This window comes from Chenopodium quinoa, unplaced genomic scaffold (genome assembly GCF_001683475.1).
Source record: "Chenopodium quinoa cultivar QQ74 unplaced genomic scaffold, ASM168347v1, whole genome shotgun sequence".
Lineage (NCBI taxonomy): Eukaryota > Viridiplantae > Streptophyta > Magnoliopsida > Caryophyllales > Amaranthaceae > Chenopodium > Chenopodium quinoa.
Window position 1 is genome coordinate 421923 of NW_018744066.1, and position 26578 is coordinate 448500.

At 34.5% G+C, this 26578-nt stretch overlaps 2 protein-coding genes across 2 annotated transcripts; both read right to left on the reverse strand.

The window, feature by feature from the left end:
• Positions 1 to 184: 184 nt before the first annotated feature.
• LOC110690859 lies at positions 185 to 7020 on the reverse strand. Its single transcript, XM_021867745.1, has 14 exons — positions 6771 to 7020; positions 6592 to 6680; positions 6408 to 6495; positions 5694 to 5793; positions 5524 to 5597; positions 5312 to 5383; positions 5094 to 5171; positions 4622 to 4746; positions 4096 to 4168; positions 3876 to 3937; positions 3182 to 3559; positions 2344 to 2443; positions 1534 to 1749; positions 185 to 494 (listed from the first exon to the last, which is right to left on the reverse strand). Exons 2-13 carry the CDS (start codon positions 6672 to 6674, stop codon positions 1549 to 1551), a joined length of 1434 nt encoding a protein of 477 aa, XP_021723437.1. The 5' UTR covers positions 6675 to 6680; positions 6771 to 7020; the 3' UTR covers positions 185 to 494; positions 1534 to 1548.
• Positions 7021 to 8411: 1391 nt separating this feature from the next.
• LOC110690860 (villin-4-like) lies at positions 8412 to 25460 on the reverse strand. The gene is made up of 25 exons (XM_021867746.1): positions 25319 to 25460; positions 24993 to 25218; positions 21932 to 22057; positions 19559 to 19658; positions 19317 to 19385; positions 18919 to 19155; positions 18629 to 18806; positions 17208 to 17340; positions 16945 to 17107; positions 16719 to 16866; positions 16448 to 16548; positions 15064 to 15219; positions 13975 to 14043; positions 13809 to 13877; positions 13580 to 13717; positions 12773 to 12901; positions 12327 to 12474; positions 12126 to 12136; positions 11326 to 11466; positions 10205 to 10330; positions 10050 to 10115; positions 9551 to 9878; positions 9270 to 9460; positions 8963 to 9140; positions 8412 to 8867 (listed from the first exon to the last, which is right to left on the reverse strand). The coding sequence occupies exons 3-24, from the start codon at positions 21985 to 21987 to the stop codon at positions 9027 to 9029; spliced, it is 2871 nt and encodes a 956-aa protein (XP_021723438.1). The 5' UTR covers positions 21988 to 22057; positions 24993 to 25218; positions 25319 to 25460; the 3' UTR covers positions 8412 to 8867; positions 8963 to 9026.
• Positions 25461 to 26578: the final 1118 nt, after the last annotated feature.

Genomic DNA, 26578 nt, shown 5'->3' on the forward strand with positions numbered 1-26578 from the left:
AGAAGGATTTGAACATAATTGATACCAGCAGGGGGCTTAAGAGAGTGTCGATAATTTTTGACTATGATGGCCAAAAGCTGACTAATGATTGCCTCTTGAGGAATCAATCTAAGAAAATTTTGAAAAAAAAACAGTGATTTTAAAGAATTTTAGCTACAGAAATTTGCATACAATTACATAAATGTGTACGAAAATAGATTTTGATTATCAGAGTATTTGTGTAACTCGCACTTCTGTATATACAACCAAAAACCTTACATTATTTTCTTTTTCCCACATTAATCAGTCATAAACTCAATAAATGTGATAAACTGATTACACTGTTAGTATAATATCATGGTCTACCTCATCCCTATAATTACTATATCACCTAAAACACTTCCGCATTTACATGGGTCAGATAAGCTGGAGATTACGTATTTACAGCTAAACAGGTCGAGCTCAAATTTCTTCAATTGCCACAACTCAAGCCTAACATTGATGACATTATTTACCTGCAATAGAAACAAAGGATAGTATTTGGTTCAGAATTCATTCTGGGAAAACAAATTGCAGCAAAAGAGATATCTGCTGCTTGGAATATAGGTTGACAAACAGGAATATAGATATGCACGGTGGCACTTAAAACAACCGAAACCTCAATCTTACTTAGGTATAGCATAATTTTGCTACCCTGTTTATCAAGCATTATGATGATCAAATGAGCCCTAAATCAACAGAGTTTTAGCACAAAAAATAACAATGTGCAGAATAATTATTATAATTTCACCTGACTGGGTTGACTCATGGCCTAAAGCGCCAGAAAAAAAGGGGTGTTTTCACATAAGGCTTTCATGACGAAAAAGTTGCAAATTAGTATTTGGCATGAATAACAAGTTGAAGGCTAAAGTACAAGTTGTTTAAAATATTTTCCATGCATACTGCATACAAGATCTAACAGTGGAAAAAAACATAGGCAAGAGATTAAAAAAGGTAAGTTGAGCTACCCCAGCAGCTATTCACTCATCTAGATCCAATAAATTTGTTTATGGGAAACCACTTGGCAGTTGCGTAGTATGAAAATGTCCAGACTCCAGATAAATGAAGATCACAAAGATAACATTGAAAGGCAGATCAAGCCCTGGAGTCGGGGAATTTGAAGAGTACAGAGTATTTAGAATGATAGGCATTGAAAGGCAGATCAAGCCCTGGAGTCGGGGAATACATGACCAGGAAAGTCACAAAAGTCAAGTTCAAGAAAAAGAGACTAAAATGGAATGTCAGTGGACTAATGGGCTACTGCCAAAAATTCTTTTTATTACTCCGTATTAATCTTTTACCAAAAGGTTTTCTAAACCCAAATGAGGCTCTGTACAAAATTACAAATGAAGCGAAATGGCTGTAAAAAAACTGTCTTTTAACAATTGCCAGGAGAAGAGGGAGCAACATCAAAGATTTTTTTAATCAAACAAAAAGCAGGGTAGAACTAAATCTTCTCATAACAGCATGCAAAAAAGAATTAATCTGAGTTCTTTGTTGTTAAGGAATACTTACATGATTTGGTTTCAATTACTTTTTTGTGGCATCAGTGAACATGGCTCGAGTCCAGTGCTCAATATCTTCAGTTTCAGATGGCGGTGGAGGAAATTTTGGATACTCCACTAGGTCCCATCCATCAAAGACGCTCTCATTCTTACTAGCATCAGCACTTTCATTGGCATATAGAAAATTGGGAGCAAAATTTGGAAGGTTTTTATCCCACATATTTCTCTGCATGAGAAAATTAAAATGAGTATAACAATACAGAGTCTATAAACATAGAAATACTACCATGCAATTAAACAGAAAAACAACAATCATTCAGGAGAGAAAATAAGACCAACATAAAAACTAGCTCATATTTGACGTAAATAAAATAAATGACAAATCAAGCATATGCGGTAATGCAAAACACTGCTGATTTTAAAGATGCATACAGACTAATGATTCTGGATTTCTGGAAAGAGAGGGGGGGGGGGGATTGAGGGTGCCAGGCTCATATATCCTCCGTGCAACATGAAGTTTTAAGGCAACGTTTCCATATACAGCATCTATGATGCATTCTTTGCACGTAACACTTAAACTTGATTTCAGAAATTCGAGTGCCACACTGCACGACTGATGAAGCATCAACAATCAACATATATCAATTGAAATCAAAATGTTCAAATGGGAAGACGGCGACATAATACAAAATCAAGACCAAGATACATAAAATCGCACACATACTTTTTTGGGGGAGGGGGTGGTTGGGGAGGGTAGGAGGCTTTGCCATGCTTAGTAGTCCAAAAAGAAATACAGCAGAGTTGTAGCTGGAAGACATACCATTGCAGGTTGTGCATGAGCACTTTCCAGCATTGTGCTTGACATCATTGAATTCACATTCCACACAGATTTGTTCAACTGCTGAACTTGCTTACATGATCTAAAAAAAGAGAGAGTGGGAGAGGATGGTAAGAAATAGTCAGGTTTGTTAAACTTGGTTATGATATAAATGAAAAGGCAATAAGGAAGAAGCAAAGAAACTAATAAGAACTAGAAATTGAAACTTGGTAAAACAAACCCAGGAAAGATTTGATTACTTAATAAGCCTTCATGTATGGCAACTGTGTTCTCCCACTTGTGTGAGCCCGACGCTCTTCAATCTAAATCAGAAATGTCTTACATAATTCAAAAGTTTTTTTCTTTTTCATTTTGTTGGGTGGGGGGAGAGTAGAGCTAAAAAAAATCATCACAATTCTCCAGACAGAGATACAGGGGGAGGAGGGAGGGGGATGTCTAGTATCTTAAATTATCTTTTTCACTAAACTACACATTTCACAAATCACACACATCTAAACTAATAATGAGCAGTGAATATCGTGCAACCCTATGTATGCAGAAAAGTCCAAAAAAAAGTGACATGGCAGGACTAGGAATACCAAAAAAAATAATACTATAATTTCCAACAAGTTCACTACAGTATCACAATCATATTGTATATCTGTAATGCTGTATTAATGGTTGAGGTAGATAGGCTAATAATCTCTGCTCCCTTCACATGCTGAAAATGCATCAACATAGGCTGATTCTAGAAATGATGCATATTATAGTCTATTACAGCAAACATTAAAAAAAGACTTATGCAATAATTTTTTGGGTTAGGATAGTATTGCTAGATAACCTTGAACACGCCATTTTCAGGGAGAAAACAGAACGGACTTCCTTGGAAGACGAAAGAGTTGCAAGCAAGTTTGCAAATGCTTCAAAAGTAGAAGCATCAGTGGGAACATCCAGGCACAGAGAATTATAACAGTATGCTGTCACACAAGCCACACTTTTCTTAAGAAGAGCAATCCCTTTCTGCAAATCATTGTGGGTCTCCAACGAATGAGGTGATGCACAAGAATAATTGAAACTAATACTTTCAGAAGGATCCAATTTGGGTTTCCTCTCAGATTCTACTGATGCCACTTCAAAATGGCTTGATCTCTCAGACCATGAGTTTTCTCCACCAGTAGTGCAACAATTTTGTCTGGGAATGAAAAGAGGATACTCATTGCTGCAGATAACAGAAAAAAAAAATATCACAGTTGAGATGATTTATTAAGAAGAAAAAGCAACAATCAGGATATAACTCAAGCATACCAGCTAGAGTAACACCAACTGTCCCTTTTTGTCATTTGGGGTTTGGAATGCTTTTTTACGAGTGAAAAAATAGAGATAAAAAGAGAAAGTAGAAAAATAAACTTAGTGGTCACATAAAGAATGGTCCACATACTTTGGGTCATCCCAATGAAGGAAAGTCGGGTAAACAAAAAGGAATAGAGGGAGTTATAAACTAATAATAGATTCAAAGCTAGATATTAAATTGATACCTTCGAGAGGATGGACGAGCATCCCAGTAAGAATCCCGTTGCCATATTCGAGAGCAAGAACCCTGAAGAGAGAATTAGGAATGTTGAATAGCAGCAAAAATGATAACAACAGAAGAATCAAACTTATATGTGAAACACAGATAATAGATTCCCAACTATTAAATAGGACAGCTAAAATATAAGGTTTCTAAGACAATCAAGCATCTGAATGAGAACTTACAGCAAAACCAGAGTTGTGAAGTGCGGGCAGACACAGGACATTATTAACAAGATTCAGCAGTTGCACCATATACCTGTTTTGTTTATTGATTAGTATTTCATATTTAGACATTCCGAGAATGTACAACATCAATATATGCATTAAATAATTTCACTGCATAAAACAGAATTCCATCTGACAAAGCAGGAACACCACTTCTCATTGAAACTCGTTTGTGCTCTCATTGAAACATTACACTTGCCACTTTACTTTTATTGCTTACATATTCACTTAAGTTATCTTGATACACGGGACAAAAAATTATAATTTCTCCACCCAATCACATCCAATGATAAAAATGAGATTCATAAAAAGTCATCCTATATACATAGACAACATGGTCACAATCCCTGTTATAGTTAGTAAAATCATAAAGTGTTACCCGCGATACATAAATATTAATGATGATGACATTTCTAACCAGCAAAGAAACATAACCCCCCCCCCCCCCCCACCCCAACCAAAAAAAAAAAAGTAATGTGTATACCCCAGAGATGCTGCTAGCTCCTCCGATGGAACAGAATGAGGATTCAAACCCCGTGGTAAACGAGCATTGCAAATTACATCATATTGGCCATTAAAGCCATCCTTCTTCTCATTATCCAACTTTACCTGAGAAAATCAGAAGGGAGTTCAGAGCACAGATTTAAGTATCACTAAATCTGTTTAAAGCAACATTCATAAGAAGCAAACCAAAATTTCAGCTTTCAGTAGAAACAGAATTGCTCGGACATTATAAATACAGAGAAAAAAAAAATAGGAAACTAAAAAAATAGCAACATATAGGCAATTAGGCATACATATTTAATCATAAGTAAAACTGAAAAGGTGAAAGAAATGCAAAGAGCTTTAACAATTATGTCCCTGGGCACAGTTAAAAGTACCCATGATATAATATCCAACTTGAAAATATTAAAGATGCCAAAACTGAAGAAAACAAAAGGGTTTATGGAACCTACCAGACGTTGTGGAAACAATTTGCAGATTTGTTTTATAATAACCGATTGTTTATGTAAACGCTCTGAAGTTATTGCCATCTACATTCATCAGAGAGAGCCATATGAACATAAGCCATTAAAATAAAAAAAATAAAAAAAAACCCTATTAGCTGGCCTATATCATCTACTGCAAAATACAAAAGAAGCCTAGTTAAGGGCATACATAACAAAATACTTACATGCCCCAAACTCTGAGTACATATCCAATTAGGATAAGACTTCTCCAGCTGTTCAACGCGGTGTTTTTCTAACTAAACAAAAAATAAAGAAAATAAGAACGTTTAAATATATATCTGAAAGATTTTGAAACATACAAATTAAACTCTAAACCATGACACATCAAGGAACAATATGGAAGGAAGAGAAGGAGAGTGGGGGGCAAAGTGAGTACCAAATTTTTAGAAAAATCAAGCAACCCATATGTCACTTTAAGATCACTAGACACCTTCTCCAATTTAGACTTCCCTGCCATTCATAATTTCATAAACTATTGTTACATATTCATGCCATGGTTAGCCAACAAAACCATAAGAAGTATGGAACAAGAACAAATCTCCAAACCATGCAGAAGTTGTTCTCTCGATTTACGTAGCTTCTCTTTAAGCCCAGCAATCTTCTCATTTTGCGCTATCTTCCAATTAATCTGCTCATCAGTCTTTCCCTATTGGACAAAAACAAAACATATAAGTTTCCTTTTCACTATTTTCTTCTCTTATTTTTTTCAGTTAGACCACTCATACATACATGGATTCCACAATAAAAGTAATATGATGCTAAAAGAGCATGAATTACAACAAAATACGACTATCTCAATCATTAAAAACAATACTGCAGCTATATCTTGAAAGCGCAATAGTACAAATGATGTCCAAACCAGACAAAGGTGCAGCATCAGAGATCAGACTGATTTACGCGCCATTATGTCATGGAATTACCTTATGTAAACTGATTTTTTGTTTCTTTTTAGTTGATTTTGCTGCATTTGAAAAAATATTATCAAATACCCTACATACTCTACATTATGCTTCCTTCGTTCTTTAATAATTGCAATGGTTTCCTATTTGCGAAGATGCAAAAATCATTATTTTAATTGGCCAATGGTTCCCTCTATCTCTCTCGTAATCACACGATTCTCTATCTAAATCTCTCTCCTATCCTTAAGAACTATGCATCCAAGTTTCAATCCCTAGAAAATTGCGATTATTGAAAAAACTTATACAGAAGCATTGGTGATCAAAATTATCAGAATTTTTGCAATGTAATAAGAAATCAAACCTTAGCAACTAACTTATCAGTTAGCCTCGAGTATAGCTGATCACGGCGACTTCGTAACGATTTCAGCAAAGTGTAATACTCATTCAATCTGAACTCAATTCAATCAACCAAATTTAGTACATAAGAGACGAGATTTTTCAAGCTTAAACACTCAAAATCACAGAAATTTGGACTTCAATTTTACCTGTAATTCACACAAACAGTACAAATTGAAGCAAGATTTGAGCTTTCACAAATTCCACAGCAACAGGATTTACGATTCGTCATATAAACCTTCAAAATTAATCATAATCAAACATCAATTATGAAATATATAACCTTTATAAACCCTAAATCAACAAATTACGACTAAGTTCGTCAAACCTTTTTGGAAATTCAAATTCCGGAAGAATTTTGAGGAGTAATTGAATTCCAGAATTGATGAGATGATGATTAAAATATGAGATTAAAGAATTAAGATTGATGAAGAATTAATTGAAATTGGGGGAAATTAAGGAAGAAAATTTGAAAGAGGTTTAGAAGTGGAATTGCAATGGAGTTTGTTTTTACAAGCAAAGGTAGAGACGAAGGAGTTGGGTCGGGGTGAATTAATAAACAATCCTTTTAAAATTACTTTTGTTTGGAATTTTGGATAGGGTCACAAACTTCCCGGTATATAGGTATCAATTCAGGTAATTAAGTCGGGTTTGATTTGGTCTAATTGAGTCCGATCTATATATTTGACTAATGATAAATTATTATGCTCACGTTAATTGTAATCTGAATCGGATTATTATTGGATTGTGTCGGATTGAGTCAGATCGAATTAAAAATTATTTGATTAAATACTAATATAGATTATATTAGTTAAATTTGTTTACGTACTTGTACTATTAAAAAAATATTTTTTTTCAATTATTATTGAACATCATATTATCCGAAATTTTAGGTTTGTATCCTAAAATTATTAGGTTACTACATTCTTTAATTGTTAGGGAAAAAAAATAGCTTAAAAAAAATTCAATATATATTTTGGGTTACATATTTAAAATAGCTATAGCCTATAGGTGTTATGTATGAGCAAATAAAATAAAATGAGATTATTTTTTGTTATTATAGAGTGTTGTTAAATAGACTTGTATAAAATTAAACATTAAACCTTCAAGTTTATGAATATGGTAACATTTTTTAACAAATATTTTAAACATAAGACGTACCATTGGAGTAGTGGACCAGTGGTTGAAGTTTAAGTATAATGAGCAGAGGATAGATTAATCTGATCTTTGTGCACCTCTTGCCCTTCTATGTTTTTTTTTTTTTTTTTTTAATTACTCTCATGATCTTCTTTCTTCACTCCAAAGAGTGTTCAAATACTTTCTTAAATTGTTTGAATTTGTTTTACAACAACGGATGAATTAGTTTCTCTATTAGAATAAGTTTAAAATGGTTGTACTAAAAACTTACAACAAATAAAATAAGCAATAGTATGAATCATCTTATTCTTACGGTTGAATTCTGTCAAAGTTTATTGAAACATATCATCATATTAAATGGCCATATTTTAATAAGTTATACGAGTAGCTTCTTTTTTTCCTATTTATTTAAAAGACTATTCAAATTCCTGAGGATTCAAATAATAGTAAAAAAAATTAGACTTCAAACTTTCTTTTGCAGGGTGGATTTTTAAATACTTTGATTGTTTGATTAATCTTGACTTTGAAACCTTTTATTAAAAATAAGATGAGATTCGCATTTTCATTTAAACATATTTATTCCACACTGATATCATGCGTAGTAATAGCTTTTATAACCTAATAGCAAACTCGAAGGACTTATTTATACATTGTAAAGAGTAATATATAATGCCCTTGAAGCTCATTCGAACTATAGAATGCATCAAGTATTGTGTACCAACCACACCTCGAATGGTGTCAGGAAAACTCATCGCCACATACATGCATCAGTTATTTATTTATTTATTTTTTAAAATCAAACAATCAATTATTTAACCAAACCATAACAATTATAAGTGAAATATTATAAAAGAAAAATACACACCTTATTATTATTTTTATATAAAAAAAAATGATTTAACTCTTGACTAGATTTTTACACTCTTCTGTACAAACCTTAACCCCTTGGCTCTTCAGTAATCAGTACAACCTAAATGGCACTGACTTTAAAAATCCTATAATTCCTCAATTAATCTTCAACAAAGACTCGAATGGAATCAAAACAAAAATGCAAGCTCACAACCATGCTGTGACCTAAAGAATATGACTTCGCTAAATTGAACCAAAACTACGTACCAAACCACCTGCTCCGGTGCAGGGATCGGGGAAAAAAAATGTTCATCAAATAAATTTCTAATAACCCATCTATTACAAAAAAAAATAAAAATAAAAAGGGCAAGTTATTGGGAGCAGAAGCAGCCTAAAAACACTGATGCTGTCCCTTCACACCAAGATGAATGAAGTATCACTGCAGAAAAACACAGGATAGTCAGAATTGCTGTAAAGCAGTGAGATGAATCAGAAGATACCAAGAACTGTAGATGGAGTTCATAGAGTTCATACAGATTCATAAGGCAAGATCCTTCAATATGCAATTCCAAAGAAAACTGAGACCTGCTGACGATGCTCAAAACAAGTGCAGGGCCATTTTTAGCTTATTCTGCTTCCACTTAGGTAGTTTATAGAAAGCTTCTTTTGCCATCCCGAATTTTTCCTTGAACTCCGCTGCAGAGAGGTAAGTCTGCACAAACATAGCAAGTTTAATAAGAAGCTCGAACTTGGTACAACCACGCTATGTGCTTTTTTTTTTTTTTTTTGGTATAGGGGGGTGGAAGCTCAAACAAGCAATAAGGAAACAGAAGAGACAGACCTCTCGCTTAGTGACATCAATATCAGAAATAGGATCAGTTGATATTGTCTTCAAACGTTCATATGGGTATATAGTGAGTCCATCCTCATCTTCAGCCTCATCCTCCTTGGAATCCTCTTGTATGCTACCCATGGAATTCTCCTTGGAAATTGATTCCGGCTTTGGTGTTTCTTTAGGAGATTCTGTATTCACTTTAGCATAGAACAAAGGATTCTTATAAGTTTGATACAGAGGAATAAAATTCTACTATATATCAACACAGAAACTTCAAGGATGCTCACCTTTACGAGAGCGGGGTATAATAACAGGTTCTCGTGGAGTTTGCTCAAAAGTTGAAGTAAGTGCTAAAATAGCAGCAGCTTTTGGAGCTGAATTGGCGGAATCTGGGGTGACTGATTTTGGATAAAGCTTTCTAACAACAGGAGGTGGTGTTGAAAGATTCCTGGTATTTTGGCTCTCAAAAGTAGCAGCAAGTGCATTAAATGCAGGAGACCTGCCTCTCACCCGCACACGGTCTGGGCTGAAAGACATACTCCTTGAACGGCCCTGTGATTTATCTGGCACACTGGACCTTCCCCCATATGATACAGGTGTTCTCCTCTTTGGTTTCTGGATACACATCGAATAATCAATCAGACAATACATAAAACAGAATCACAAGATAAAACTGTTAGCCTTTTCAACTATATCAAGCATACAACATTGACAATTGTGATACAAGTTAAATGAAATATAACAAGGATGGATATGCAACTGCAGTAGTTACTGAAGTGCACTTACATTCACTGAGGGGGTCCCTCCATTCTTTAGTGATGATAATTTTCTCTGGAATGAGTTACCATGAATCTGTCCGACAATAAAAAAATAAAATGTAAATTCAGTTTGAAATGATGCTTTCAATCATGAAATCATGCAAAAAATACTGGAATACTAACAGTTGATCTTTCCGCGTCCCATGTAAAAAAGCGAGTGAAGAAAGGGGGTTCGCCCCCTTCCATGACCACGTATATAGGCACTTTAGGGGAGAGCTTTTCTAGAAGAAAATCACGTTCCACAAATTTCTGTCACAAAACAAGATCACAGTTCAGAATTATCACAAGGGAACACATCCTGATAAAATAAAAATGTTAAAAGATTAGATTAATAGAAATCATGACGAGTACAAGAGTGGTGTTGGCTCTACTAACTAGAAACCAAGTTATAAGAGGAATAACTAAATTCTTTGCTTTAAAAGTACAGGCGTACAGCACAATCTGTGGAAGGTTTTATGTTAAGTCATCCTTCAGTGAAATTGAATAAACGAATGAATGATACGGTATTCACTCCAAAGCTCCACTAACATAAATAAATAAATAACTGTCACACAGCCCACTCTAGCAGTAAAGGTTCATTTAATCAACTGTTCTCTTTTCATGAAAGTCTAGAAATGGATGGTGTGAGAAAGTGGGCCTCGAAGAATATTAGATAACTCAATTATGATTCAGCATTTTAGTAAGATTTTATTTCACCTCAAACCAAAAAAAAAAAAATAGATCTTTAGAAGATAGCTAGATAAATTCCAATAAGTGAAAAGGACGGCAAGTAAAGTGAAACTCGCATCTATAATAACAAATGAAAAGTTGCAGTAAGCTCAGATAAAACCCAAATTCCCAATGAATAAAAAGAATCAGGTTAAGTAATTAATTACCAAGTGAAAACAATGAAACCCTAGAGTAGATATCATGAAGCTAATAAGTAAAATTAAAATAACAAATGTTAAATCATCAGTCTTCTGATTGTATTTTTATACTCTTTATAGTTCTTTGGAGGATGTCCCTTTATTTTAGAGTGTTTTTTAAATGATTTATAGTATGACTGATAAACTGGCAGACAACTTTTCATTACTAGCTATCAGTGGTGTATATGTCCTCTTCTGCTGCATTACAAGTTCTCAATACTCTGATCCAATGATATATTTCTGTCTTAAATATTAATATAAAACAGCATTGCAATATTTCAAGACAATCTGCAGTGAAGTCTGAAGCAAAATATAGCTCCCTACAAAGTAAAAAGTTACCTCCCCGATAGTCAAAGCTTGCATTTTGGTCTTGGAATCCACTTGTTGTCCAACCCACACAAATATATCCGAGTGACAATCCAATATAAAAATATCTTCAGTCATTAGATCATCCTGAGAGAAGTTATATATTTCTGCCACCTGTGATTAACATTGAATTAGCTGATATTTAATTGAAAAAACTAAAACCAAATATTAAAATATGAAAAATTTCACAGTTATGCATCGTAAAGTGATCAATACTACCAAATATTCAGAGGTAACTCAACAAAGTCCATTTCTTAACTTTCAATCGCAGATATTGTCATGGAATTAACTATGAGAGAAGTGAGTCTGCACTCATAAAGAAATTAAAATCCCCTATCGTAAAGTTATTTGGTATTAGTTACTCCATTATGAGTCCAAGACAATCAACAACAGTCACAAAATATGTATTCACATAGTATTGTAGTCAGACTAGTTGATAACTTTTGCAGGGCAAAGTGATTGTACCACCACATCAAGTTCTCTCAGATTTTGGGTTTTAGAACTGCAGCCTACCAGTGTTTCTATAGTTGACTACTAGTAATATTGCTTCGAATGAAATAGAAAAAGCCCACGAATTAAAAAGTTTTATGAAAAGTCATCCCACTTTCCTTGTAAAGGACTGAAGGTGCAGAAGACGACTCCAGTACGATACATAAAAATGCTCTTGTCCAAAATTGCACACCACTAGTCTAATCAGGAAAAATGAACTATAACAGGAGTGTATCGAAGATAATAGTGCTTAAACGTAAGAGAAACTTGCATAATTTACACACCTTCAAAACTCCTGGGGACCAACAGCAATTCATCAACCAGCAATAAAAGAGAAAAGAAAACAGGAAAATGTCAGCGGATATATATATATATTAAAAAATAAAATTTAAAAAAAAAAAAAAAAAAGTCATATAAGATAGAATACATAATTCTTTCAAAAAAAAAAAGATAGAATACATAATACTAATAATAATGCTTAAGACCTTTAGAAAAGTGGACAGAAAATAAATGAGGATCATTTTCAGGTTCTCTAGCAATCTTCTGGCTTGGGTATTCAGATTTCTCTCCTAGCAACTGCCAGAACAGTTCAGATTCTGCTCCTTCTTTTTGTGTTTTGCACTGCAAGTTTGGCTGCAGAAAGACATGTAGACTAGAATAAATTATTGGTTCTATCAATACTAAGCTAGAACTCCCCACAACCCAGATAGTATAAAGTATTAAGTGGTGAGCACCCCAGAATCCAGATGGTGCCAGAAAATAATCTTACAAATGTAAAAAATAAACTTCAATAATAATAAAAATAACAACTAAAAAATTAATGAGCAACACAAACTAAACAACAACTTAACAAGGGATCACCACAAATGAAAGAAACAAGTGATCTCTCCTTGTCTTAAGGGGTTAGAGTGGAAGAGAAAGATTTCCCAACCTTGATGATATCCAACTGCCTCTCAACAAGTTCCTGGTCCTCTGCTGACGTGAGATTTCCAGACCATGAAAATACAGTGGAGCCACTATGCAATATGTAACAGTATGAAGAATTTAAAGATGATGGTACCTGATGCAATTAACCATGATTAGATAAATGCAAGTAATATGAATAAGCAGATGATGATGAAAAATGAATCTCATGATAAAAAATAAAATAAAAATAAAAAAAAAAACACAGATTATAATCGTTGAGAGCTTGAACACAACCCAAGCATCACCTCACATCCTTCCCCCTTGCCCCAACAAAAATAATAGGCCTATTTTAAGGAGCCTTTGACAATTTCAGAAGATCTAAACTAGAATTAGAACTTTTAATCCTCCTTCCTGATGCATTAATACCTCAGAAAATAAGTTCTTGTCAACCTTTCAAACACAATCTTCCACTCATATTTAGGGGTGGGACAAAAAGGTATATCTCAATGCCTTTGATTACTATTCCAAGCCGCCATCTTTAGACAGAAACATCCATTTATTGAGGACATCCTAGAAATTGATTTTATTTCAAAGGTTGGGCTAACACCAAAGAACATGCCAATTTAGATTTAAAATACATACGTTAATTATGTGGAGGAATAAGAGCCAGATTGCCCATTTAAGTTTCCTAGGAACATCATAGTTGCTAAGGTCAAATTACACTTTGAAGACTTTCACAAAGAGATTTTGCTGGAGAAAGGCTATAGTCTTAACTATTTCCATAAATACGCCATAACTATGCAAGTGTAAAAAATACAGTAAACATACACACCGGATCTACTTGAATAGCTTGCATATTCTCAGGTCCAGAACCCTGAACTCGAAACAAAGCAAGTCCATCTTCTGTGTATGTGTCATCAGTAACCTCCTTCTCAGCAATGTAATTTTTGTATCCTTCACTTAGTCCACCCTGAATTTTCATGAAATTTCATCCACAATCAAAGTTGAGATACTAATGAATATTTTACTGGTAAGATTGAAAATTTTGAGTAAATACACACCTTGAAAACAATAAAACTTTGAAAGATGGCAAAGAACTGGATTGGCTCACTTCCTTCGTAAAATCGAGCCTTACAAAAAAGAGTATTGAATATTAGTTCCAGGTTATAAAAACAAGCCTCGTCAGAGAAATGTGGAAATGCTTGTGTAACAGTAATGATATGGTACCTGAGTTGGCACAAACTTCATGTTTTCTACAATCTTGGTAGCCAGAGTTGTGGCTGATATTTGTTCCTCCTGTATGCATAAACAACATGCACGATCAGTGCAAAGCAAGGAGGCCATCACATATTCACGTGACCACAAATTATTTGAAACTGTCTGTATGTGTGTATTTGTGTGGATATAAAAATAGAAACGTAATACAAATAAATGAATAATACATTCATACATGAAAAGGATATGAAAAGGCACCAGGATTAAGAGCACTATTTCATATTTGTTCAGATAAAAATCATTTTCACCTTGCCGAACTTTATTTTTTTGATGATTAATCAGTGCATGTGACAAGTTCACGATGATTATGGGCATTATTGCCTCACACTGATCGAAGCAAGGGAATTACTGCCGTCACAAAGGGTTATTGGGCAGTTTTCTATTCAGACTTGATTTTGATATTTAAGTCCGAGATGGCTACAGCTTACTGTTTTAGATATTCTATATGGTTCTGGGAATTAAAGGGATGTTAAGGGTTTATATGTCTTATAAAAAGGTGTCATTAAAAGCTATCAACCTCCCAACTTTGGACCAAGTCAAATACTCTGAATCATGTAAATCTGTGGGTTCCTGATTCTTTTTTTTGTTTTCTCAACAAATGTTTATTGTTGCCTGTGTTCCACATATATCAAACACCAAAGTCGTGTCCTCTACACCTGACTATCTTATTTACCAGCCTAAAATTATCTGTACTTGTTTGCACCTATGACCTATTAGAACTTATTGTAATGGTTTTATTGGCCCAAAGCTTAATTTGTATGCACTTATATTGCCTGACATAAGTTAAAATAAGGTTATATTGCCTGACATGAGTTAAAATAAGGTGAGAAGAGAGCTTACGCCTATCCTCAAATTCATAACAGCAATGCTACTCAATAATCAGTCATCTTTTGGAATTTCACATCAAATTTTGATTCTAAGTCGTAAATGCATTGGTGGTCGAACAATTGCAATTTCATTTCATTTTCCAAAATATACTTCTGATCCAAGCAAGTCTTTGACTGCTAACTGTGCTAAGAAACAGAAACTTTAAATACTAACCTCAATGCTTTGCTTCCCAATCCATATTCCAATAAGTTGTTCCTCCTTATCTTCTCCAGGGTAAGAGTACTGAAAGATGTAGCAGTCTCCACTGTAGAACTTTGACTGATCAGAAGCAGAGAGGAGACTCTTCTTACTACCATTGACACGCCAAACCTGTACAACCATTGTAAACAAAAACATTAGAAGCTATAACAAGATTGTTACGCCACTCATGGGATTTACAGCAGAAGCAGCATCTGTGAGTGTGGGCAAAAACATTAGAAGCTATAACAAGATTGTTACGCCACTCGTGGGATTTACAGCAGAAGCAGCATCTATGAGTGCAGGAAAAGTAATGTGGTAGCAATTGCTGTATTTGGTGCAATGTTGGAGAAGAGCGTCAATGTAGGTGATAAAGTTGCACACTGATACCAGAACAGTAAGAATTCAAAAGTTGGAAATATATCACACTTCATGTTTGCATTTAAATAGAAAATCAACTGTTGCTCATCTGTCCTTAGGTTCTTTCTCTTTGGCACTCACCTTTATCCTAGTTTGGGTTAAGCTAGGTCCATCTTTATTCTGTAAGTAATGTTCTTGTAGCTTGGAAAAGAAGGATGAAGATTGGCCTGCTGAATAATGGAAGATGGTTCTGCTAGAAATTTGGTAATATGCTTTAAAAGAATTCAAGTACCCATTTCAAGGAAGCTTTTGTATAGCTGAAGTCAAGGTATAGCATCTAAACACTACTTGACAGATTTTGATTTTAAAGATAATTAATATCACAATAGCTTGAGAGCTTTTTCAAATCAGACCTCCTTTGGTGTAAGGGTCACATCTCTCTTAGGGCCTGTTCTCTTACGTTGAAATTCAGCTCAGCTCAGCTCAGCTCAGCTCCGCTCCTAATTTCCTTCTCTTATAAAATATTCAGTTTAGTTTAGTTCAGTTCAGTTCAGCTGAGTTCAGTCAATGAGAACAGGCCCTTAGTCTTTCTACTACACATGTTTTTATCAACTATATAAAATAAATAAAATAAAATAAAAAAAGTAGTTGAAGCGATTAGATATAACAAAATATTCTTTTTTGAACATGTTCCCAAGATAAGAAGAATAAAAACAAGCAAACAAGTCAGCCTGAACTAATTGTTTGCTTGCAAACAATTTAAATGAAAAAGGTACATGCAAAAGTCTTTTGGAACCAGAAATGTATTTCATAAGTGCTTCATACCCACATTTGCGAAAATAAAAATTGACAAGTCCCTATGTCAATAAAATAATTGAGTAATGACATGTCAAAGTCAGAAATTCAAGCTCTGGCACCCAGAACTAGGAACTTGTCTGGATAACATAAATCTGACTGACAAATAAAGATAATGGCATCCATACATAGTTACATACTATACCTGCAAATTTCCTGTGCAGTCAATGTAAACTTGAGGCACATCCTTTGCAGGTTCAGCTTTCACAAGGCCCTTTACATTGACACCCTGGCGTTTGAGAAGAGCTGGATAGACAAAAAAAGAGTTGAAAGATTCAAATGCAAAAGCATATGAAAGGTAAATTCTGAATAGAATCATGATCCAAAAAAGAAGTGAAATAAGGGCTAACTTGTGGCACAAGAGTCCGACTTTCAATACTTTTCAAAAACTACATCAGAAAATCCCAATCACTTACCAGCAACCTTGCCTCTTCCATCTTCAGATACAGCAACCTCAGCAGTTGGAGGCCATGAATCAAAATTTGTTTTGAAGGCCACTGTCTCAAATCCCTCAATTACACGGATTATATGAGACTTTGATCGGTCAAGGCTCCGAAGCAATTCCTGTTCATAAACGACACGAGAAATAAGAAGGTATCCCATATCAACATAGAAAGAGATAAAATAAGGATCAAAACTTACTTCTGCTGCCCCACTTGCACTTTTTCTCTCATCAAGAGTGGTACTTCTTCCTATCCATACAAAAACCTCAGTGCCACAGTCCAGAATATAGCATTTATTCGTATTTAACATATCCCTTGTTAATGAATCAGATTCTTCTGGTTCTGCCTGTCCCTTCTCAACGCTTAAAAGACAAAAATAAAACACGAGCAGAATCAATTGGTTGTTTTAAAGCCAAAACATTAATATAAGAGCCAAAAGTAACAATAACGAATAAACCTTACCGGAAAAGCTTGGCAGGAGTAGGATCAGCACTCTTGGGACCTTCACTAGCTGTTTTCCTTGGTAGCGGAGCAAACCCGCCAAAAAAACCCCAAAATTCACCAGATTCAGCATCAGCCATCAGTTTCCCATCCTCTGTAAAAGCATTGAAGCACATAAATCTAAAAGCAACCACTAGTTACAAACTTAATTTTTAGATGACTAGATTTTTCAAATACAAGAAAAGTATCGTTGGATAGGCATCATCCAATAAAAAATATATATATATATAAAATAAAAAAATAAAATAAATAATAAAAAAACTTCAATTATATCTTACATTAGTAACCGACATTCCAGGAAAAACCCAGGAAGCATAACTTCAAAGAGAAAGGAAAAAGGAGTTTCTACTCTATCGTCTCTATGCCAAATAACCGGACAAAAGTTTATTAAGAAACTTGATTTCAGAAGACATTATCATTCCTCACTACCCACCACATTACAAATAACCAAGAACCTGAAAGGCAGAGGACTTATTACCATCTATGCCTATTTAAACTCACGAGAAGAACCTGCAAGGCTGCAACTGCTACTCTGCTAGTACTCCAAACATAGCAGGACATATCCCTTGTAAAAGCTGATGCCACTAGCGGCACTAGGTAGCAAGCTTGCAATACTTTACACACACACTTGAGATTTACTTCATTAACAAGATACATCACAGTATCACACAGAGGCATCATTGGCTCTTTGAGCCATTAACCCTTCATGGCTTCAACTGTTGCAGGCCTTTAAGTAGCAACTTTAGGCAGAGACAAGGAAAAAGGCAAGACTTAGGAGACTTATGAGTTAGGAGTACTTTGTAGGAATCTGCAGAAAAGATGGAAAAATTTGCCCCCTCACGCTCTCAGGTCCATAAAATCCAACAAAGAACAACAAATTAACGATAAAGAAGGCCTAGGCCAAATAGATTATATATTTTCCTATTGTCGACATTCCAGGGAAGGAATACCACCATTTACCATCAGAAAAGATTGGACAGAATGACAAATAAAAAAAAAAAAAAAAGACGACAAAAATGAGAATGGAGAAGACCTGATCCCATGCTCATACTCCAATATACCATCCCCTACATTAACTCCTTAAAATTGGACCTAATATAAGAGGCAATACAAACAACCTAGGTTCACTTTAGAAAAGCCTAATTTCGTATAAGCTTGTAATAACTTCGTGCAGAGAGGGACTGAATTTCAAAGCAATATTCCACTAAAGAGATTATTATTGTCACCCATCATTGCTAAACTAGACCACACTCTTTGATTTGCAGCGGAAGTATAATAGTGAGATGTTTTAGACAAAGAGATTGCAACAAATTAGTCACCTGATGTTGTCTTTTTATAGATATAAGCTCGTAGAGTTCATCCATCTAAGAAGATACACTTACCAATTGCAGCTATATCACATTTTCCATGATGATTGTTGTCTTTAATATACTGAACAACTTCCAATGCTTTAGCTCTCTCTTGAATGGAAGAGTTGGAGCCATTGAATTGAAAAATTTTAGATTCAGTGTCCAAAATGAATATATCATCGTGATTTAAAGAGGATCGAGCGCAAGGAACCTGCAAGCACAATATCATGCCATTAGACAAAAACAATGACGCAGGTCAAAGGCACATATAAAACCAGTGGCCCATGAATCCATCATCATATCAGTGAAGGTCATTAACTTGCCTCGTTTACATGAACTACATGTTTCCCTCGGCAGACATAAAGGCGTGACTTATATTCTTCAGCTTCATGATGCTTGAAACCAGATGCAACTCCCCCTTCCAGGGGGATAATACATGGTTTAAAATATGAAAGAAACTTCTCAGTTTCATGGCCCTGCACTTCTCTATATTGAACAGCGCGACCTCCCAAAGCGGCATCTAACTCCACAGTTTTTACAGCAGCAGCACCAGCTTCATCCTATTTGATGAAAATCAATGTTTATAACTTTAAATATGTAACTCATCCCACAAAAGTCTCTGTATTAGAAATTTTAGCAATTAACAAGGTCAAAAATTTCTACTATTCTTGTCAACAGTTGTTCCATACAACAGTTGTGAACAAATTGTATATAGACTTACTTGAGAAGTATCTTTACCAAGCCAATAATGTATATCTTGACGCAATGCACCACTCTTTAATGCTGTTGTCTAATAAAGCAAATAAAAAAAATAACATTAGAGTTTGTAAACTACAAAAATTTCCAGGAAAAGAGATGCAGCTAAGTCCAAGCCACTCAAAACAAAGTAACAGGACAACTTTAACAGTACCAGGATGAAGGAGGGAAAATTAAGCACAAGGCAAAGTTCCAAACAATATTTACCTTCAAAACAATGTAAGAATCTCCCGTATAAAACTTTCCATAGGATGAGCTCGGGACACGTACAGGTCGAAAATTCTCAATGCGCCATATTTCCAATCCTCTACAAGTTGTCAAGGAAATAAAAGTGTTGTGCATCATAAAAATGTACTTCATAACTTTTATACGGCATAAGCATCTTGTCTTTGTTACCCACATCATAGTTACAGACTTACAGATTCTAGTTCGTAGACCATATAGACCTTATAATATCACTGATTGCTAAACAAAATGATAAGGCCAGAGTATTCAATGTCATTATGTTTAAATTAGTTTGTGCAAAAAACAAATATAAATGGTCCTGAAAACCAAGATTAGGATGGCAGCAGGACTACATGGTCCTGAAAACCAAAAAAGGTTGCTCCTACAACATTCACTTGAGAGAGTTGAGACTATATATGGATGGCTACTATTAGAGTACATATTTAGAAGAATTTCACAAAGACCTCTTTGGCTGATCCGAAAAGGATTGTGAATATTCGCTAAGCAAGTTGTTTGCTTAATTTTGAACACAATTTCCCTCTCCTATGATAATCTCATCCAGTAAATAACCTGTTTGAAACAAACTATAATCACTACTCCCTCCGTCCATATATAAATGGTTCACTTTCCGTCTTAAACTTTGATGATGAATTGCTCTCAAACAAGGTTGATAAATTCATAAATAGTATGCTGCTAAAATTATACTTTGTAACTTTCATAATATAATCTTTTATAACTTTCATCATTACACTTTAAGAGGAATATGTAGTCGGAGTTTGATCTCCAGCAACAAAACATAACGTGTTCAATATGTAGGGAGTATAAACATTCTTCCATCATTTTGTTTCTTAATTAAGATGTTGCTTGTTAAAATTTTAGTTCAGACCACTTGTTTTATGAAGCACATCTTTCATTCTTGACTTCAAGGAATACAAAGAGTCCCAATACTTTCTTCAGACTAACCATAATCACATTATTCACATGATTATTGCAGGTCAAATGACATTAGCATCATTTTTTATGTTAGGTACATCTTGATCATGATTTATGAGTATAATAGTTTTAGATTTCTGCATATGTTTATGCAACAGTTTCCTCAAAAAAAAAAATGTTTTTGCAACAGGAGATGTAAGATAATACTACAACTAATAAATAATAGGAAAAATTAATATGAATATTCCCACTATTGCATCTCTTCTCATTTTAATACCTACTACATTTTACCAAAATAATCCAAACATTAGGCATACTCTTCTCCAAAGATCCAAAATGACTTGCAACCTGTAAAACAAGTACTAGTTTATTTTTTATTTTTTGTTATCACTATTCTTCTCCCTCCTATCTTTCCTCTCTCCATCCTACCTGACCACCCACAATTCCACTATACCCACCACCCAACTTCTTTCTCCTCCTTAAGCCACGGTTCATCACTCAAATTCTCTCTTATGTTTTCCCTCCAACCACCATAGTCACGTTCATCACCACCACTCAACAACTCTCTCAGTCTCTCCTCATCTGCTACCCTTCATAGATGCCGACCAAAACCACATTCACCATCACCATTTTACAACACATCAATCATCAATTAACAGCCAAAACCATGCCCACCACCTACTACCCACGTTTGTCTATCCACATAACAAAAACTACCACCACCATCCCATATTCCCGTGACCTAACATCCACATAAACACTTTTGTCATTATCATCATCATCAAGTAGACGGTGTGGGAGGCCGCAAAGTGATAAGGATTGAGCTAATCAAGGTCAAAATTATTAATATTTTGGTGAATATATTATGCCCACTAGTTTAGGGATTTATGTTTGTCAATTATTCTGTAAATCACAGCCTAATTATTCTCATCGTAAATAAATACTTGTGTAAATTGAATGGAATAATCATCCCCATCTATTCAACCAGTTCGAAAAACAATAAGTTCAGTTGAGCAAAAATAAGATCAAGGCAGCAAGAATAAGATGAAAAGAGAATGCCCTAAAATGGTAAAATAAGTAATACTTCCTCCGTTCTTTTTTACTTGACCCGCTTTGACTTTTACACTATTCACCACCTCTCCGTACACTTGTAAGGAAAAACATATTCATGTTGGATCATTTTGAATCCGTCTCAATAAGAACTATCATAATATATAACTTTTATATTTTTTAATTATGGAGAATTAAAGTTATTGACCGTTAAAGTTTTGCATTGGCAAGCGTGATAAAAGAAACAGGTCAAGTAAAAAAGAACAGAGGAAGTATACAAAGTAGTTGAATATATGCGTAACATATTAATGCAAAAAAGAAGGAAAATAAACTGAAGCAGATACTCAAATATATTAATAGAATAAAGGATACGCCTTTTGACCGGCTCCCTGGAATGCTGGATCAAGATCTCTCAGGGAAACAGACATACTGTAGGAATTAAGATATTTTCGAATAGATCAACAACAGAACTTTTGAATCAAGTAGCAGAAAAAAAACCTGGGAAAAAATACAAAGAATGCATCAGAAAAAGTTTAAACTGCTTTGCATTTCATGTCACATTTCTCCCTAAGAAGGAAGAGGAAAAAGACAGAAATGCCAATAAAAATAAAGCACAAAACAAATGATAGAATTTTTTGACAATTAAAACAGATAATCAATACTGTAAATTGGAATGCTGGTTATCAAAAGAAGCATCAACATTTCTAGCTGCTTGGAAAAAAACCAAAGAAAAAGTATAAACAACAAAGATATGCTTCAATAGCTACGGTACTTTTAAGACCTGTAAATGAATCTTCTTAACTATAGGACAGTCCACTATAATCAAATTAATGGGAAGCTTTTAATCTTTTATCACCAAATTCTGAGGATATATCTCTTGTATCCAATATAAATGTTAATTATATAAAGAAGAGATCTTTATATGCAATGCTAATTAACTACTGAATTTGTGCATGCTCTCATAGCTTGCATCATAAAATTAGGTGACAGTTGTGTTCCAAACTATCATTATAATGCTCTCTTCAAGAAGTAAGGAACTAATTTCAATTATGAGATTGAAGTCAACCAATATATAACGGCATTTGGCCCTTTGGCAGTTTGGTGGCCTTGGTGCTAACTTCATTCAGTTAAATCAAAGCAGGTGAAGTTACTATACGTTCAATGAGTAAATCCTTAAAATGAGAAAGATGAGAAGGATTCTATATGCATATATGTTTGATTGAATGTGCATATATTTTGAACCAAATGTGCAACTTCTATCCACTCAAATATGATTTATCTTTCTTCTCCTTGGATCCCAATGTGTGAGTCTGTGTGTGTGTTAAAAATCTTAATCCTTCTCCTTGGATCCCAATATGTTTGACAGTGTGTGTTAAATTCTTCTCCTTGGATCCCAATATGAGTGTCAGTGTGTGTTAAAAATCTTCTCCTTGGATCCCTGTGTGTGTGTGTGTGTGTGTGTGTGTGTGTCACAGCATAGCACAATAATAAAAGAAATTGTGATCGGTAATCCATATATCCTCTCTCCTTGCACCTTCAGGCACCCCCTACTCCACTAGGATATAAAGTTTTGCTTATTAGCAAGGCAGGCATACTCCCTTGACAGTTTGTGACTAAATTTTGGATAATAAAATATTTCATCCTGAATCTAAGTGATACAGCATTGGTTAGAAAAATGAAGTTGGAGATTCTTCAGGCAACTAGCCTGTAGCGCCATTCCAATTGGTTTATATATAAAGCTACAAGTATCTTTCATGTAGACATAGGTGTACTAAAACCCCCTCAATAAACACAGATGGACAACCTATCCAAAGATATTGTTACCCATCAAGGGGCAATACATTTAAAAGTATTGATAACAGGCACCATCTTCCAGCTGCAAAACCCAATACCAAAATTATTTCCTTCACCAGAAACATTGGACAGATCTACAGTTTAGCCATTCTAAATGATATCAAATCAACGAGCCTATGGGAAGGGGAAAGATAAGTCATTTAACAATCTTTGTATGCTGATAATAGATCACAATATCCACCTTGGGGCATGTATGGTTTCTGAACAAGCAGACCTCTGCTTTTCTAACAGATTCAACTCCACACAATGTTTGTCCATGCTAATTGATACCCTACTTGCAATCTACATTGAACAACAAGCTTGGATGTTTGTGCTCCAGCCATATGCACAGCAAAGGTGCCTATAACTCAATGCAGCGCTTCTCATGACTTCAACAAAGTATCAACAAGTCATAAAGGCACGAAAGAGAAACCCAAAACGAGTGTTACTATTACGCAGACACCTCATTACTATTGACCTTGTCTTCTCACAAACTCCTTATTTAAAATGCTTTCTAGTTTCCACAGAAATAGCCCCAGTAGATAGCACAGAACCTTTGATACCAGCCCCAATCTATTACTGACCTCTGATCCAAATGTACAGCATAGAGTCTGGTAAAAGCTCAAACTAATCCTCTGAAGCTTCAGGATAATGGTGAAACTAACATCCTCATCCCCAACAACCACCCCCCCCCCCCCTTCATCCCCCGCAGGACCAAAAGATCGATTCAATAAGCCATGCAATACACTCTATTACATCAACAAGTTCAAGAAAATTTTTTGAAGCATTAGGCCAAAGTTGACAGTTAACAACATAAAACGTGATGAGAAGCGAGGCATGGCAGACAGCAATATGTGGATAGACTACCAAATCCACGAGGCATTCAGTTACAGTAAAAGGCCGAGGCAGCAAACACCCAATCCAATGGTCTTGGAACTTGCAAAGGAAAGGATATGACGGCATTTGGTAGATACTCATCCAAAAACAAAACCCTTTGGGAATGGAAACCAAGTAGACAATTCATGCCATCCAAATCTAAAAGATAATGTCATTAGCCGGTGCCGTCACGCAGCTTGGCTCTCAATCAGACACAAGGAATGGAAATTGGAACATACATTTTTGTTCGATCTCGAAAATGCCAAAAACTCCACAACCATCCAATCTAAACAGACAACATTTCTTTCAAGACACTGAAATCCACCCCTCTTCCACCTTATTAAAATTCAACAAAACCCAACCAATACCATTGAAATCCACACCCAACACACCCATCAAACAAAATGAGCTAAATTACATTCACCCAAAAAATACCCCTTTATCAATCTAACCCGTTTCTCTAGATCAACATTACTCAAACAGATCAAAAAAACCCAAATTCAACAAGAACCCACCTCACCCCACCCCAGAAAAAAGTAGTCAATAGATTAAAAACAAATAAAAATAACAAAACAATATTAATTCTAACACACCCAAGTTCTCAAAATTAACAATAAATAGAACAAATCTATCAACTAAAAACCAAAAATTCTCAAAATTAAACAAAATAAATAAATATAGCTTGCAGCAAAACAAATTAAAAGAAATAAGTCAATAAATTTACCTTATTACAAGAAGACGGTAGAAATCCAAAGCTAAAAAAACAGCAACAGTTCAAAAAGATTCAACCTTTGATGATGAAATTGTGAAATGAAGACCCTTGAATGGATTTGGGAAGAGAGAGAAAGTAAGGAAAGAGAAAGAGAGGAAGAGAGAGAAAGGCGTTTGGAGGGAATTATGAGAGTGCCAGGCGTGCTTATCACTAACGGCCCCCACAATACAGAGATGATCTGTTGCAAAAACAAAAATTATATTTAATTAATTATGCCAATAATTTTGGGGGTAATTTAATCTTGATTAATCATAAATTAATCAGAAAATCAAACATACTTTTGGAAATTAAAATCAATGAAATGTGCCCAGATTTAGAGAGAGAAAGAGAGGTTAAAGATGAAGAAAATTAATTAAGGAAAGTGACATGGAAAAACATCAAATAATGTAAAGTTAATTAATGGGTAATTTGCCAATTTGGGACTCTTTTACATCGAATCATTTACAGGTGGGAAATTGTTGATTTTTTTTATTTTTCTTTTCTTATTCAACGTAAAGACAAGATAAAAATCATAATTTTTTTTTTAAAAGAAGACAAGGGAAACAAAAAAAAAACAGAATATGACATCGTACTAGGAGGTAAATAAATTATTTTTGAGCATTTTGTGACCATAAACTCGATTTTGTTTGATATTGTCAAACTGAATCCTAAGTGATATTAGATCAAACTCGACCCGATGCGAATCTGTTAGATTTCAGTTAATGATATGAAATTGCTACATTCCTAAGTAAATAAAATTAATCACTTATAATATTACTAGGGGGTCCGACGCGCGCGAAACGGCTAGCCTTGTTTGTGTGGGTGTTATGGGTAGTTATAACGCTCTTAAGGCTCGTGATAATTTGTATTATAATGTTAAAAATCCTTATTAATTAGAGCTCTATTGGACTAATTCGAAGTGTATGTCAGTATATGTATATATATATATATGGTTATGCATACTAAATGTTGAAGAATTAGATAGTAAAAGCCTCACAGAAGAACATTAGTTAGAATGAAAGTAGAATATACTTGTGTAATTAATATATGAGATTGATGTGCTTGTCATATATATGGGCTTAAAAATCTACATACATATTCATGATACATCTTTAGAATTGAAAAAAATGCAAAATAATTCATAATCAGAAAAGAAAATGACTGAAATGATCTTGTGTACAACATAAATATATGACTCCCTCCCTAGTCCCTACCCATTTTTTAACAACTAAAGAATAATGTTCCATAAAATTTGTTTAGCGCCTGGTGAGATTTGCCACCTTCAACCATCAAAGTACTTAGTTTGTTGATCACTCTTTTGTAGCTAGGCTTCTGTTGTACCATCTTTTGTTAAGATGAGCTTAGAATATTTCATGGTAAACTCTTCTCCAATAAGTAAGAAGTATTGTTCAATTATGTCATCAAGAAACAATAATACCACGAGTACCAACTGTTATCTCTGCATATACATCCACAAATATATATGTATAAGATAGCCAATCCACAGGACCAATATACCAGATAAAAATTAAGTTATTTTTTATATATTGACTCTTAAT

What these genes read in the sequence shown, in the direction of transcription:
- LOC110690860 (XM_021867746.1), bottom strand. Translation starts at nt 21,987, where the DNA reads ATGTCTGTTTCCCTGAGAGATCTTGATCCAGCATTCCAGGGAGCCGGT. An exon ending in ATGTGATATAGCTGCAATTG is followed by an intron (nt 17,341 to 18,628) that starts GTAAGTGTATCT and finishes ATGCTTTTACAG; the next exon opens with AGGATGGGAAACTGATGGCT. An exon ending in TATACCCCGCTCTCGTAAAG is followed by an intron (nt 9,461 to 9,550) that starts GTGAGCATCCTT and finishes TCTATGCTAAAG; the next exon opens with TGAATACAGAATCTCCTAAA.
- LOC110690859 (XM_021867745.1), bottom strand. Translation starts at nt 6,674, where the DNA reads ATGACGAATCGTAAATCCTGTTGCTGTGGAATTTGTGAAAGCTCAAAT. An exon ending in ACTGTTTGTGTGAATTACAG is followed by an intron (nt 6,496 to 6,591) that starts GTAAAATTGAAG and finishes AATTGAGTTCAG; the next exon opens with ATTGAATGAGTATTACACTT. An exon ending in CTGATAAGTTAGTTGCTAAG is followed by an intron (nt 5,794 to 6,407) that starts GTTTGATTTCTT and finishes TTTGTCCAATAG; the next exon opens with GGAAAGACTGATGAGCAGAT.